This window comes from Gracilinanus agilis, chromosome 1 (genome assembly GCF_016433145.1).
Source record: "Gracilinanus agilis isolate LMUSP501 chromosome 1, AgileGrace, whole genome shotgun sequence".
NCBI classification, from domain to species: Eukaryota; Metazoa; Chordata; class Mammalia; order Didelphimorphia; family Didelphidae; genus Gracilinanus; species Gracilinanus agilis.
In genome coordinates this window covers 221,798,150-221,811,826 of record NC_058130.1, presented here as the reverse complement: position 1 = coordinate 221,811,826, position 13,677 = coordinate 221,798,150, and the positions used below count along the sequence as shown (strand labels likewise).

General features: G+C 36.5%; 1 protein-coding gene across 1 annotated transcript in view; it reads left to right on the top strand.

Moving 5' to 3' along the window:
• The window catches only part of LOC123249930 (phospholipid-transporting ATPase ABCA3-like), a 306,282-nt gene that overhangs the window by 32,291 nt on the left and 260,314 nt on the right, over nt 1-13,677 (top strand). The window contains exons 4-5 of the mRNA XM_044679017.1: nt 8,915-8,939; nt 11,475-11,737. Coding sequence (XP_044534952.1) covers nt 8,915-8,939; nt 11,475-11,737 — 288 coding nt within the window. The remainder of the gene's footprint in view (nt 1-8,914; nt 8,940-11,474; nt 11,738-13,677) is intronic.

Genomic DNA, 13,677 nt, shown 5'->3' with positions numbered 1-13,677 from the left:
GTAGGGTTAGATAGAGTTTTATATCCTAGTGGATGTAACTACTCTTCCCTCTCAGGGATAATTACACTGAGAGTAAGGTTTAAATATTACCTCTTAATGCTCTCTTCCTCTCTTTCTTATAATAGTATTCATTCTTTCCCCTTCCCATGCCCTCTTTGTGTGTAATAGAATATCCTATTTTTCTTATTTATTCAAGTTTCTCTTGGTGTCCTCTACTATTCACCCCACTCTTTCCCACCCCCCATATCATCTTAGACCATTTAGTATACCAACCTCTCCCTATGAATAATTCTTCTGATTACTATAATAGTGAATGCAATAATGTTGAACAGAGTTCACTACAGAGAATTATACATAACATTTCTCCACACAGGAATACAAATAATTAGACCTTATTGAAGCCCTTAAAGAGACAAATTTAAAAAATATGAGTTTTCTTTCTTTCCCCTCTGTTTCTTATTTATCTTTTCATGTTTCTCTTGATTTTTGTGGTTGGATATCGAGCTTTCCATTTAGTCCTTGTCTTTTATGTGCAAATACTTGGAAATCTTCTATCTTTTTGAATGCCCAAACTTTCCCCTAGAAGTATATAGTTAGTTTTGATGGGTAGGTGATCTGTGGTTGTAGACACCAGTTCTCTTGCCTTTCTGAATATCATATTACAAGCCTTGCAGTCTTTTAGTGTGGAGGCTTCCAGATCCTGTGTGATCCTGATTGGTGCTCCTTGATATTTGAATTGTCTCTTTCTGGCTTCTTGTAAGATTTTTTTCTTTTACTTGGAAGCTCTTGAATTTAGCTATTATATTCCTGGGGGTTGTCTTTTCAGGGTCTAGTGTAGAGGGTGATCTATGGATCCTTTCACTGTCTATAATGGTCTCTTGTTGTAAAACTTCAGGGCAGTTTTGCTGAATAATTTCTTTTAGTACGGAGTCCAAATTTCTATTAATTTCTGCTTTTTCGGGAAGACCAATGATTCTCAGATTGTCTTCTAGACCTGTTTTTTTGGTCTGTCACTTGCTCATTGAGATATTTCACGTTTCCTTCTATTTTATCAGTCTTTTGACTTTGTTTTATTTGTTCTTGCTGTCTTGAGAGATCATTAGCTTCTAATTGCTCAATTCTAGCCTTTAGGGACTGGTTTTCGGTCATAATCTTTTGGTTTTCCTTTTCAATCTGGTCATTTCTGATTTTCAATTGACTTGCCTCACTTTCCAATTGTGAAATTCTGCCTTTTAAACTGTTATTTTCTTACCAAATCTCTTCCATCTTTCTCATCATCTCAGATTTGAACTCTTCAATAGCTTGTGACCAGTTTTCATTATTTTGGGAAGGGTTGGATATGGTTACTTGTTTGTTCTCCTCTCCTGTTTGCTCTGTTGTCTGGATTGTCTTTGTGTCAAAGATGTTGAGTGTTAAAGATTTCTTCTTGATAATCTTTCTCTTCTGGGGTTCCTGATTTTGGCTTGCCATTGTTAGCCCTGAGCCTTCTTAGCTTTATCCTCATACTCAGGGTCTATCTGTGCTCTTTAGGCTCCTGAGGTCTCAGGTCTGGTTGTTCTCAAGGTCAAGCCTCTTGGTGGTCCCCTTGCTTGCTCCTCTGCCCAAGGTTCCATTAACAGTCTCAAGGAGCTGCTTCCACTGTCCTGCACCTGTCTGCACAGGGTCCCCACTCATGGTCCAAGCCTGCGCTCAAGATCCTTGTCTGAGACTGCATCCTCACCTTCACCCGCATCTGCGCCTAAGGTCTGTGTTCAAAGTCCGTGCTTTCTTTAGCCTCTTGGGGTCTTAAGTCTTGCTGCTCTCAGGAGCAGGCCCTGGAGCTGCCAGTGACTTTATGGGTGCCCCAAACTTGCTCTAGCTCTTGTGCGCTAGTTTTGGTACTGTAGGTGGTATGGGAGGGTGTGGGGGTTGCTCAGCTCATGTTTTAGTGAGAGCTGTTTTACCTCTTTGTAGCCTGGAAATGCCCCGAACCCATGTACCTTTTATGCTGAGACCTGTTGTGGGGTCCCTTTGTTTGGCTGGATTTGTTTTTGTGTCCCCTTGAGGAGTCCTATATGTTTTGGTTAGGAGAGGTTAAGCAGCTGCTTTTTACTCTGCCGCCATCTTTACCCGGAATCCTCTTTTCAGTTGATTTTCAATAAATTCCAGTGGTCTGTCATGTCCAGCTTTTCTAAAATTCTTTTCAGATTCTTATCCTCTGTCTTGTTTATCTTTCTATTAAAATTTTCTGGAGCTGAAAGTGGCTCATTAGGGATCCCAAATATAGAGTGTTGCTGTGTATTTCTTTCCTATTTTGTTCGTCTATCCCTTTAAATATTTAATTGTTTTACCAACCAGTGAATATCAATCAACAAGCATTTATTAATTACCTATCATATGATATACTTCTAGATGTATATATAAAAAACAAAATAATTCCTACTCTTAAGAAGCTTATATTATATCAGAAACAGCAAGTATGTAGATTTAAAAAAATTATTTTTATTGTCATGCAAAACACACTTTCATATTGGTCACTGTTGTTGTTTTCCTTCTAATCTTGGTTATCTTAGTTTTATTTGTACAAAAGCCTTTTAATTAAATAAAATCAAAATCATTCATGTCTTATAATACTTATAATACTCTCTAACTCCTCTTCCTGTCTCCAAACATCTGCCAGGTAAACTATTATGTATTCTCCTAATTTAGTGAGGGGTATCATTCTTTATATCTAAATCATATATACATTTTTACCTTATCTTCGTATATAGTGTGAGATATTGGTATATACCTAGCTTCTGCCATACAAGTTATTTTATTACCTGCCAATACTATTTGTTTTCACCATGAAGTAACATAAAATGACTTTTGTGTAATTTATCTTAAAAATACAGAAAGACTTTGAATTTATACAATTAGACCATTATTATCAATAGTGGAGTTCATTAATTAGTATAATAACATTGAATTCTAATTTCTCAGAAATTTTTGTTCTTATTCCAAAACCTGGGATCATTGGGTTTATCAAACAGTAGGTTGCTAAGGAGGGAGGAAAGTCAAGAATGAACAAAGGGAGATTTTATCCCATAATTTGACTTTCACTTGGATTTAATCTTAAAGGTTGATATATGTAACTTTGGAGAATTGCTAATGATTTTGATATGTAATATGATATAGTGGAATTTCATTTATGGTGATAGTTATGTAAATTAAATGTGAAATTTTAGCTAAATTTAATTCTGCACAAAACCTATAGCTAGAGAATTGTTTATTATCATTAGGACTAGTAATGCATAATGATTTCAGTGAATTTGAGAATTGTTTGAATGTAATTAATAGCCTGACACAGGAAATTTTTATTTTATGGAGGCAAAAAGCTGTACCGGCTACTTAGTAAACATAAAATCTAAAAGTACAAAATTCAGTTAGGAAAAGGTTGTAATGTGGAGATTCTCTAGTATTTAAATTTTGGATTTTGAAATGAGATGTTATTTTAATGCATGTAGCATAGCAAGAAAATATGATGGCATTGGGAGATAAAGTGTTTAAATTTGGTGATCTCTAAAATGTGAATTAACACAGCTATTAAGAATTTGGTGTTGAGATCTATTTATCATCTCTGATAATCTGATAAGGACAGTTTAGTTGATAAGGAAATAACAGGACACTGAACATCTTTCACCTCATGCTTCCAGCTCTGTCTCCTGGAGCATGGAGTTTATTATATATATTTCAAGACTCATTTCACACAAAAAGAACCCCCCGAAACTTTGCAGATGCGCAGAAGTTATAAATTATGTCATATCAAAACACAAAACATTGGCTTCAGAATAGAATAAGGCCAAGGCTGAATTTTGACTGAGTTCTTCTCAAAAAACCAAGTTGGGGAATATCCCTCTCAGGGTTGAATTGCCCCCACTAAGGTTTTGGCCTTGGCTATATCAGGCAGCTGCATTCCTTGCCAAAGGGGGAGAGTGTTAACCATTTAACTTCTGGTTAGCTAGGAACTTAAAGCTTTATAATAAGGCCATAATATTTTTCAACAGGAAATTACAAGGATCACAAAAGGGGTCAAAAGAGGAGTCTCAGATTTTTATCTATTCTCTTATTGGTTTCCCACAATTTGGTATATTGAATTAGAAGGGAAGCAACAAATTGCTAAAAAATCTTTATAACAAAAACCTCTGATGAAGGTCTAATTACTCAAATTTATAAGGAGCTAAGTCAATTGTACAAAAAATCAAAACATTCCCCAATTGATCAATTGATAAATGGTTAAGGGACATGAATAGGCAATTTTCAGATAAAGAAATCAAAACTATCAATAAGCACATAAAAAGTGCTCTAAATCTCTAATAAATAGAGAAATGCTAATCAAAACAACTCTGAGGTACCACCTCATACCTAGCAGATTGGCTAAAATGACAGCAAAAGAAAGTAATAAATGTTGGAGAGGATGTGGCAAAATTGGGACATTAATGCATAACTGGTGGAGTTATGAATTGATCCAACCATTCTGGATGGCAATTTGGAACTATGCCCAAAGAGCACTAAAAGACTGCCTGCCCTTTGATCCAGCCATACCACTGCTGGGTTTATACCTCAAAGATATCATAAGGAAAAAGACATGTCCAAAAATATTTATAGCTGTGCTCTCAGTGGTGGCAAAAAAACTGGAAAATGAGGGTATGCCCTTTAATTGGGGAATGACTGAACAAATTGTGGTATCTATTGGTGATGGAATGCTATTGTGCTGAAAGGAATAATGAACTGGAAGAATTCCATGTGAACTGGAATGACCTCCAGGAATTGATGCAGAGTGAAAGGAGCAGAACCAAGAGAACCTTATACACAGAGACTGATATACTGGTAAAATCGAATTTAATGGACTTTACTAGAAACAATGCAATGATACAGGACAACTATGAGGGACTTATGAGAAAGAAAGCTATCCACATTCAGAGGAAGAACTTTGTGAGTAGAAACACAGAAGAAAAACAATTGACTGATCACATGGGTAGATGGGGATATAATTGGGGATATTGACTCAAAATGAGCCCTGTAGTGCAAATATCAATAATATGTAATTGGGTTTTGTTCAATGACACATGTGAAACCCAGTGGAATTGTGCATTGGCTATGGGAGGGGGTGGTAGGAGGGGAGGGATAGAGCATGAATCCTGTAACCATGGGAAAATGTTCAAAATTGATTAAATAAAAAGTTAAAAAAATTTGATTTATTGCAAAAAATGGAATTTCTAAACAGTGTTGTACTTGCCTGGGATATGTTAACTTGGAAATAACTCAGAACTACCAAAGTAGTCAGAAAAACCTAAGTCTTTAATCAGGATAGGGATAAGTCCAATATTCAGCCAACCACACAGAGCCCAGTGCCAAAATCTACACAGGACCTACACCCTGGGGACTCTGGAGGACGTATGGGGGGGTGGGGTGGGCGGGACACCAGGATAGATGCCTTCTCCAAAGAGGAACAGAACTTGGGCGTCTCATACCCTCTGGAGAACTTGGTAAGGCAAGGCTGCAGAGGTATGCAGCTAGCCTCAGGGGATCAGGGAGTGGTCAGCTACAACAATTTACAAAAGGAAAGGGTCCAACAAAGAGCTGGGCTTCCTGAGAGAACTTTAGAGAAGCTCTGGAGCCATATCTGGCTCTTTTGAGGGCCAGATATGGCTCTTTCTGCAGGAGCTATAAAGTCAATTTTTTTTCAGGCGCTATTTCAGGAGCACGCACTGTGAGCACTGTACGGCTCTCATGAAATTACATTTTAAAAAATGTGGCGTTTATGGCTCTCACGGCCAAAATGGTTGCTGACCCCTGCTCTAAAACAAAGGCATTCAACATTTTATTATGTCCACAGATCCCATCTGCACTAGCGTTCCCAAAAAGTTTTAAAGAAAATAGGCCAAACCAAAACAAGTGTGCCTAGTACTGAGTTTTCTCCAAAGGGCAAGGGTAAAATTGAGATATCCAAATTTCCCATTGACAGATATGTAAATTGTTTTAAAAATATATGCTATGAATAAGAAGGAATTCACATGTATTCAAATGCAACTTGTTAAAATGTAGTAGTGTGTGAACACAAAGTAGATATGAATTTGTACTATAAAGAAATTTAATTTTTATGCAAATTATGTATATGTATAATGCAGATGGAAAGGGCAATTTGACCAGTTCAGGAATCAAATAAGACTAAGTATTAATTATAGACAGTTAGGTATAGTTACCTCTCCTCTATTTCTGAAAGAGGAGAAGCCAGATGAGGTGAGAGAAATAGACAGTGGAAAAAAGGTATAAAGAATGAAAGGAAAAAATTATTCAGGTAGGTAGAAATGTTTTGAGGTATAAGAAAAGGAAAAAGAGTAAATGCTTTGAGACTAAGCTTATTTGAACAATGGTGATGTGAAGGAAACATTGTTAAAGGACTAATCAAAGTCAATTTGACAGTTGTTGAGTTTTAATTAATATCCATTGGGAGTGATTTTATTATCAGGGTTTTAAAAAACATGCAGATTTTATAAGTATAGTAATTTAAAGTGTTAAAAGAGCATATAAAGATATCACAAGCCGCACAACATTGAGATAAACTGCTTTGGCCTTGGAACTTTACAGAGTTATTAACCCCTTCCTCACACACAGGAAGGAGAACAAAGTGCTTATAATTATTTTATATTAATATTTAGGGACTGAAACAGCAAGACAGTAAAAAAAAAAGAATGACTATAAAGTTGATAACTATCATATGATAAGGTTTAAAGATGACTATTCCTTCATTATATGCCTCAGAGATTTTGGAGAAACATTTTAAACAGGCAAAAGTTACCAGCTATCTTACATGAACTTTAGAGATATAACTTAAAAGCCCTGAAATGTTAGTTGGCAGCTTGAATAAATTTTGATCCAGTATATATTGCAACTAAAGTTAAAGAGTTAATAGGATTTTTAAGAAAATTGTGTATATGTGTATGTAGAAGGAAGTTTTGAACAAACGTGAGGCAATTAAGATAAATGGAAACAATCCCTATGAAAATTCAGGGTTTCTTTTTTCAAGATTTTTCATATAAGGTTTTTATATAGAAGTTTAAACTGTTCAGAATAAAAGAACATGCTTCCTTTATAGAAACAAGTTAATATGTTGGAGCTAAACTAAATTAGTAATGCAGTGATTTATGGACAACGATAATTGGATTAACTGCTTACATACTAATATGAATTGTTTAAAAAAAAAACCTCAGAGGCTGGAGCTCTTCCTAACCTTGCTTCCCAGCTCTCCCTCCCTTCTCACAGCAGCATGAGTTAAGAAAATAAACATTGGCTGATGAACAGAAACTGGTCTTCTGACCACAAATCAATTTCATTGTTTATTGGAAAAAGGATTCCATTATTCACCTTTTTGTATGGGAATCCACATATTTTTGAAAAGAGAATTCCTATGATTTTAAATACTACTACTAAAGATTTTTTTTGAGTGTAAACTTACCTCGTCAATACCCCTTCCAAACCCTCCCCTCCTACAGCAAAAGAGCAAGCCGTGACCCTCTGAGTATTCTCAGAGAACACTAAAAACACTATAAGTAGGATTATACTAACTTTAAATAAACTTTAAGATAGGATAGGATAGTTTTTTTTTCCACCGTAGTGACATGAATATAAATAGAGCTTCTGTGCAGCAAAGTTATTAAGAAAAGCTTACATTCATATGAGGTAGATATTTTAGAAATTGTTAGGTTATGTGAACATGCAAGCAGCTTGTTTTTCAAATTATGAAAAGGACTGAAATTGAAATATTAAAGCCAAGTACAGACTTGCATATTAAAGATCCACACCTGATATGCTTTGTTTTCATGCATGCAAGAAGTACAGCCAGTCTCCATATCTTGATCAAATGGAGAAATATTTGGCCCAGGGTGTGATTCCAAAGTCCTTATGAACTGAAGTTTCTGAATCAAAAAGGACTAATGGCAATGACAGGGATGTGTGTATAACTAATCTGGGTGTACTAGATGATTCTCAAAAGACTGGGCACGGGAGAGCATATGTCTCTAGCAAGCTGCACACAATACAATGATATTTCTGTGGCAGAAGACCAAGAATGGGAGGACATATTGCAAATGTGCAAAGAGATTTATGGGACAATTGAGGATGACTATAAAAGGGGTCTGCTTTCTCATTCTACCACAAAAGGCTTGGGTGAGAAGCATAGGGACCGTCCAAGGATCTGCAACAGTTTGCCTCCAGAAGCTTTGCCATCTTGGTTGGAGTCATCAGAATCTCAGGCTCCTCTCTTTATTCCAAGTTTAAAACAACAGGTTAGCTTGGATAAAGAGCAAAGTGACAGGGATTTACAAAGTATTCAGGCAGGAGCAGGGGTCGGCAACCTTTTTGGCCGTGAGAGCCATAAATGCTACATTTTTAAAAATGTAATTTTGTGAGAGTCATACAGTGCTCACAGTGTGTGCTCCTGTAACAGTGCCTGAAAAAAAATTGACTTTATGGCTTCCTTTTTCGAGAGCCATACGTTGCCAACCCCTGGGCAGGAGTATCATTTGTAACCCTGGATGAGTCAAATCCCAAGTCCAAACCCATTCTCTTGCTTTAGGCACGAAAACCCAGGATGAGGTTAGAGAGTAATCCAAACAGAATGTTGACAGAGGCTTGATTTTGCCAGAGCAGCCCACTGAGTTGCTGGCTGCTGGCAGCTGCTCAGAGAATTCTACATCTAGCTTTTTCAACCCCTTACTTGAGCTTGTCCCACAGAAGCCTTTTATGGATAGGTTCTTTTCATGTCATTTGCTTATTTTTCCAGCCTATTTCATGATTTGCATTTTATATTAGAGATGGGCTTTGCTCACCTCTCAGGGTGGAGAGATGCCTGGTTTGACCATTTGTCTTTTATGTCTTTATGCTGCTTTCACAGATCAATGGAAGCTTCTACATTTTCAGTAATTATAAAGGAATATAATTGGGAAGAGGCCTGGTTAGTCCCTTCCTAGTCTGTGGAATGACCCTTGCTCCCTTGTAGCCATGATCAATCCTTTCTCTGCCCTGACACTGTGATATGGAACTGGGTAATAGGCAATAGAGCTGCCTATTTGTGCTCCCATTTCTAGTACAGATCCACTGGGATCTCTTACCAGACATCAATCTTCTACTCTTCATGGAAATTGGGTTGCACCTTTCTGCTGCTGATTCTGTCTCTGCCATTGCTAGATATTGCTACCATCACTGGTACCTTTTCTGCTATGCTATGTGTTCCTTATCTGTAATCCTCTCTTTCTGCCTTCTGAAGCTGCTCTGAGATAGAAAAAATGACTTACTTTGACTTAATTAACTTTCCAGCCTAGAATTTTGACTTGATACATTTTTAAGGATGCTTTGGAGAGACTGTATTGGAAGAATCTGACTTTCCTCTGCCATCTTGACTCTGTCCCTATTAGAAGATATCCCCATAATTTTAGTGATGTGGGCCCATGTCTTACATTGGGGACTAATTCTTTAAGAAGCATCTAGCTGACAGGGAAGGTAAAGTGCTGGATTGCCAATCAGGAAGAGCTGAGTTTTAATCCTACTTTAAATATTATGAGGCAAATCACTTAGTCTTTCTGTTCTTAACTTTCCTCATCTATAAAATTAAGGGGCTAGACTGATATTTTATTAGATCTCTTCCAACTCTAAGTTTGTAATCCTGTGAATGTGTTAAATTTTATACTCCGAACTTCAAAGGAGGAAAGGTTTGGTTTTTTAAAAATTTTTTTTTTTAATTTTAAACCCTTAACTTCTGTGTATTGACTTATAGGTGGAAGATTGGCAAGGGTAGGCAATGGGGGTCAAGTGACTTGCCCAGGGTCACACAGCTGGGAAGTGTCTGAGGCCGGATTTGAACCTAGGACCTCCTGTCTCTAGGCCTGGCTCTCAATCCACTGAGCTACCCAGCTGACCCTGGAGGAAAGGTTTTTGAGCAATGACAGCAAAAGAATTTGATTGTGGCCTTAGGGAACAAGGAGTAATCCACCTTCCCCTCTTGGGCCAGTATTTTCTAGGGTAATCTAGGTCTTGGTGAGAGTAAGTACTGGAAAGCAATATGAAAGAAATAGATCTTTGACAAAGGGGAATAATTTCTCTGGAATGAGAATTCCAGAGTGCACAGTGGAAGTGGTAGTGGGTGGACAGAGTCAGAGTGTGAAATAGATGGGATTAGGTCGAGAGCGATGAGCATGGGAGTATGGAGTTGGAGATATTTTGTTCCTAAGTGGTCAGTAATTGAGTATTGAAGGGACAGGGAAAGAAACAAGTGGTGGTGGGTTGTAGATATAGGAATAATAGTGTCTGACCAATGAAACGTAGTTCTTAAAAACTGCAGTGGATATTATTATTGCTGGGCAAACTCCAGGGAATATTACTTGGTTGACCTACATTCTCCTAGTTGAGGCTAGCTCAACTGGATTGTGCAGCAGGCAGTGTAGCAATTGGTCTCTCTGACAACAATTTCAGTGGAAGCTACTGATCTGCATTTGGTAGAGGAAGTTTCCTATACTGATAAAACCACAGGCTCCACCATTCAATTAAAGGTACATTCCTCTGTCACTCAGCCTTTCTTGTGGGATTATACTGAGTTTTGTAGGGTATGTTATTTTTGGTTATAATATTTCCTACCTCCTCCTTTTGGAATTTAGAATGTTCTCTCTTCTTTAAAATAGTTGCAGTATAGTCTTGTGTCATCTTGACTCTGGTTTCTTGGTACTTGAATGCTTTCTGAACACTTGTGTTATTTTTTTCTTTAACATAGAAGCTCTGGATTTTGACTTTGACATTCAGGAAGTGACCGTTGGATTTTTTCCTAGTTTTACTTTGCCTTTGGTTCTAAAAGAACTGGGCAGTTTTGTTATTTTTTGCATAGATGGGTTTTAAATTCTTAGCTTGATTATCATGGACTGTACTTATTAGAAGCCCCTTTTTGGTACTAAGTGCTTTGACCTTCTACCTTCCACCTTCATCTTAGGAAAACTATTCAGAATGCCATTGATTCTTTGTTCGCTTTAAATATCACTGAATCCTTCCTAGATAGGACACTGAACACTGTGGGGATTTTAACTATAGAGATGGCCTTTATATCTATCTTAGTTCTTCCTATTCTGGGAATGGAAAGTATTGATCTGTCTTATATGTTGTCTGCTTTGTGTCTCGGCCCTGTTTTTTTAGCTTGTCACTGAATTTAAAGTTTAATAACTAGGGTAAATAAGTTTAAATATAGCTATAGACCTTAATCTTTAAAAGGGTTGTGTAATTATAGAGTTTAAGACAATTCACCTAATCTCTCTGATCCCATTTCCTCATTTGTAAAGTAGAAATAATTACCAACATCCTGCCAATACTTCTCAAGGTTGTTGAGAATATCATATGAGAGAATGCATATGAAAATATTTTGTAAAATGTAAAACAGTATATTGATTGAGATTTTATTATTATTTCTCATTCAGAGTATTACCTTGAAGGTTTCCTGAGTATACAGTATGCTGTTGATCACGCTATTATACAGTACCATAGAAGAAATACTGGGAAAGACAAGTCTAATATCAGCTCTTCTGTTTTGATCATGAGATTTCCAGCCCCAAGTTTCAAAACTGACAACTTCCTCGTTTTGTTAAATGTGTTTCTTCCCTTAATAATTTTATTAGTTTTCTCCTCTCCTGTACTTAGTGCCATCCGTTTCATTGTGTCAGAAAAAGAAAATAAGTCCAAGGTAAGCCTCCATTTGTGGTGGGTTTAAAACACCTCATAGGTTGGAATACTGTGGGATTTGGAGGGGACTCCATGGGTCATCTAATCCACCTCATAACTGCCTTAGAATTCCTACATCTCCAATAAATATCATAACATTCTCTGCTTGAAGAACACAGTAGGTTGAAACATACTATCCTCCGTGCACATTTTCACATAAGTCTTATTGTTAGAAAGTGTTCTTATAGCAAACCAAAATCTGCCTCTGCAGCTTCCACCTGTTGCTCCTCCTTCTATTCTCTGGGGTCAATTGGAGCAACATGAGGTTGTCTTTCACAAGCCTTTCAAATACTTAAAGATTATAGTTTCTTCCTTAAGTCTTTCCTTCTTAAAGTTAAATGTACCCACTTCCCTCAAGCCATCCTTTTTTTTTAAACCCTTACCTTCTTTCTTAGAATTAATATTGTGTGTTGGTTCCAAGGCAGAAGAGTGGTAAGGGCTAGGCAATGGGGGTTAAGTGACTTGCCCAGAGTCACACAGCTAGGAAGTGTCTGAGGTCAGATTTGAACCCAGGACCTCTCATCTCTAGGTCTGGCTCTCAATCCACTAAGCCACTTAGCTGTACCACCCAATCCATTCTTGTATGGCATATTATTTAGTCCCTTTATCATCTTGGTTACCCTTTTCTAGATAATCTCCAAATTATCTGTCTTTCATGAAGTATCGTTTCCAGAACTGAATACAGTATTCCAAATATGAGCTTACCAGAATACAGTTTATTATCACTATACTTACCTTGCCCTGGGTACTATGACTTTCAGTCAAGTTGTAGATAGCTATTGCTTTTTTGGCTACCATGTCACACATTCAGTTCCTAATTAGTTGCTGTCCACAAGAACCCATAGACCCTATATGTAGGTGCTGTTATCTAGTTATATCTTTTCCTCCTTCATTTTGAAACTGATTTTTTGAAAATAATTGTAGCATTTTATATTAATCTATTAAAAATTTCACCTTATTTGGTTTAGCTTTTGTTTTGAAATGAAAAGAAATGAAAGACATTAAAAAATTCTCATTGTGTTAACCAAATCACACATTAGTAGTTCTTTATTGCTTTATGTCACCTATGTCTTTGTTTAAATAATAGATGAAAATTTTGAAGAGCTTAGGACCAAATATAGGTCCCTAGGCATACTTCTAGAAGCTTTAACATTTACACATTAAAATGAATAGTCTTTTGTTTTGATCATTGAACCAATTCCAGGTCCACCAAAACATATTTCTTTATCTTGTCCACAAGCCTAAAAAACTTGTTTTGCAGAAGCTTAAGTATGCTATATTTATTATATTTCCGAAAAGACTTTTATTCTGTCAAAAAAAGGGACTAGATTAATTTATCTTCGAAATTTGACCTATTTTCTTGGAAGAGCTTAATGTGACTTGAAAACTATGAGATTTTACTGTGGGCTCCATTACCCAGATAATTTATGAAAACATGTTATGTAGATCAGTTGTAGCATTGATCCAAAGATAAATACTATTTTCTTGTCAGAGAATTACCCATTTATCCCAACTTTTTCCTCTTTGGATGATAAAGCAGCCTCTTAATACATTGCAAACTTGATTTTTATTTGTTTTCATTCATTGGCTAAATAGACATCCCTTTCCTTACCAGCCTCAAAGGACAGTATGCAAAGAACCAAAAAAATTATGTTTTATAACCAAAATAATAACTTATATAATCAAAGACCCATAGAATTATAATACATGTATATGTAGACATATTCAGAACACTATAGCATAATTAAGAATATTATATAACATATTGCTTTCTCATGGCCAATCTAAAAGCAAGAAGCATTCTTTTTATTCTAACTTTTGGCCTTGCAAATTATTACTACAATATGCTTAATCACCCTATACTAGATAATGTTTGTTATAATATGAACCACTAGATGTTTT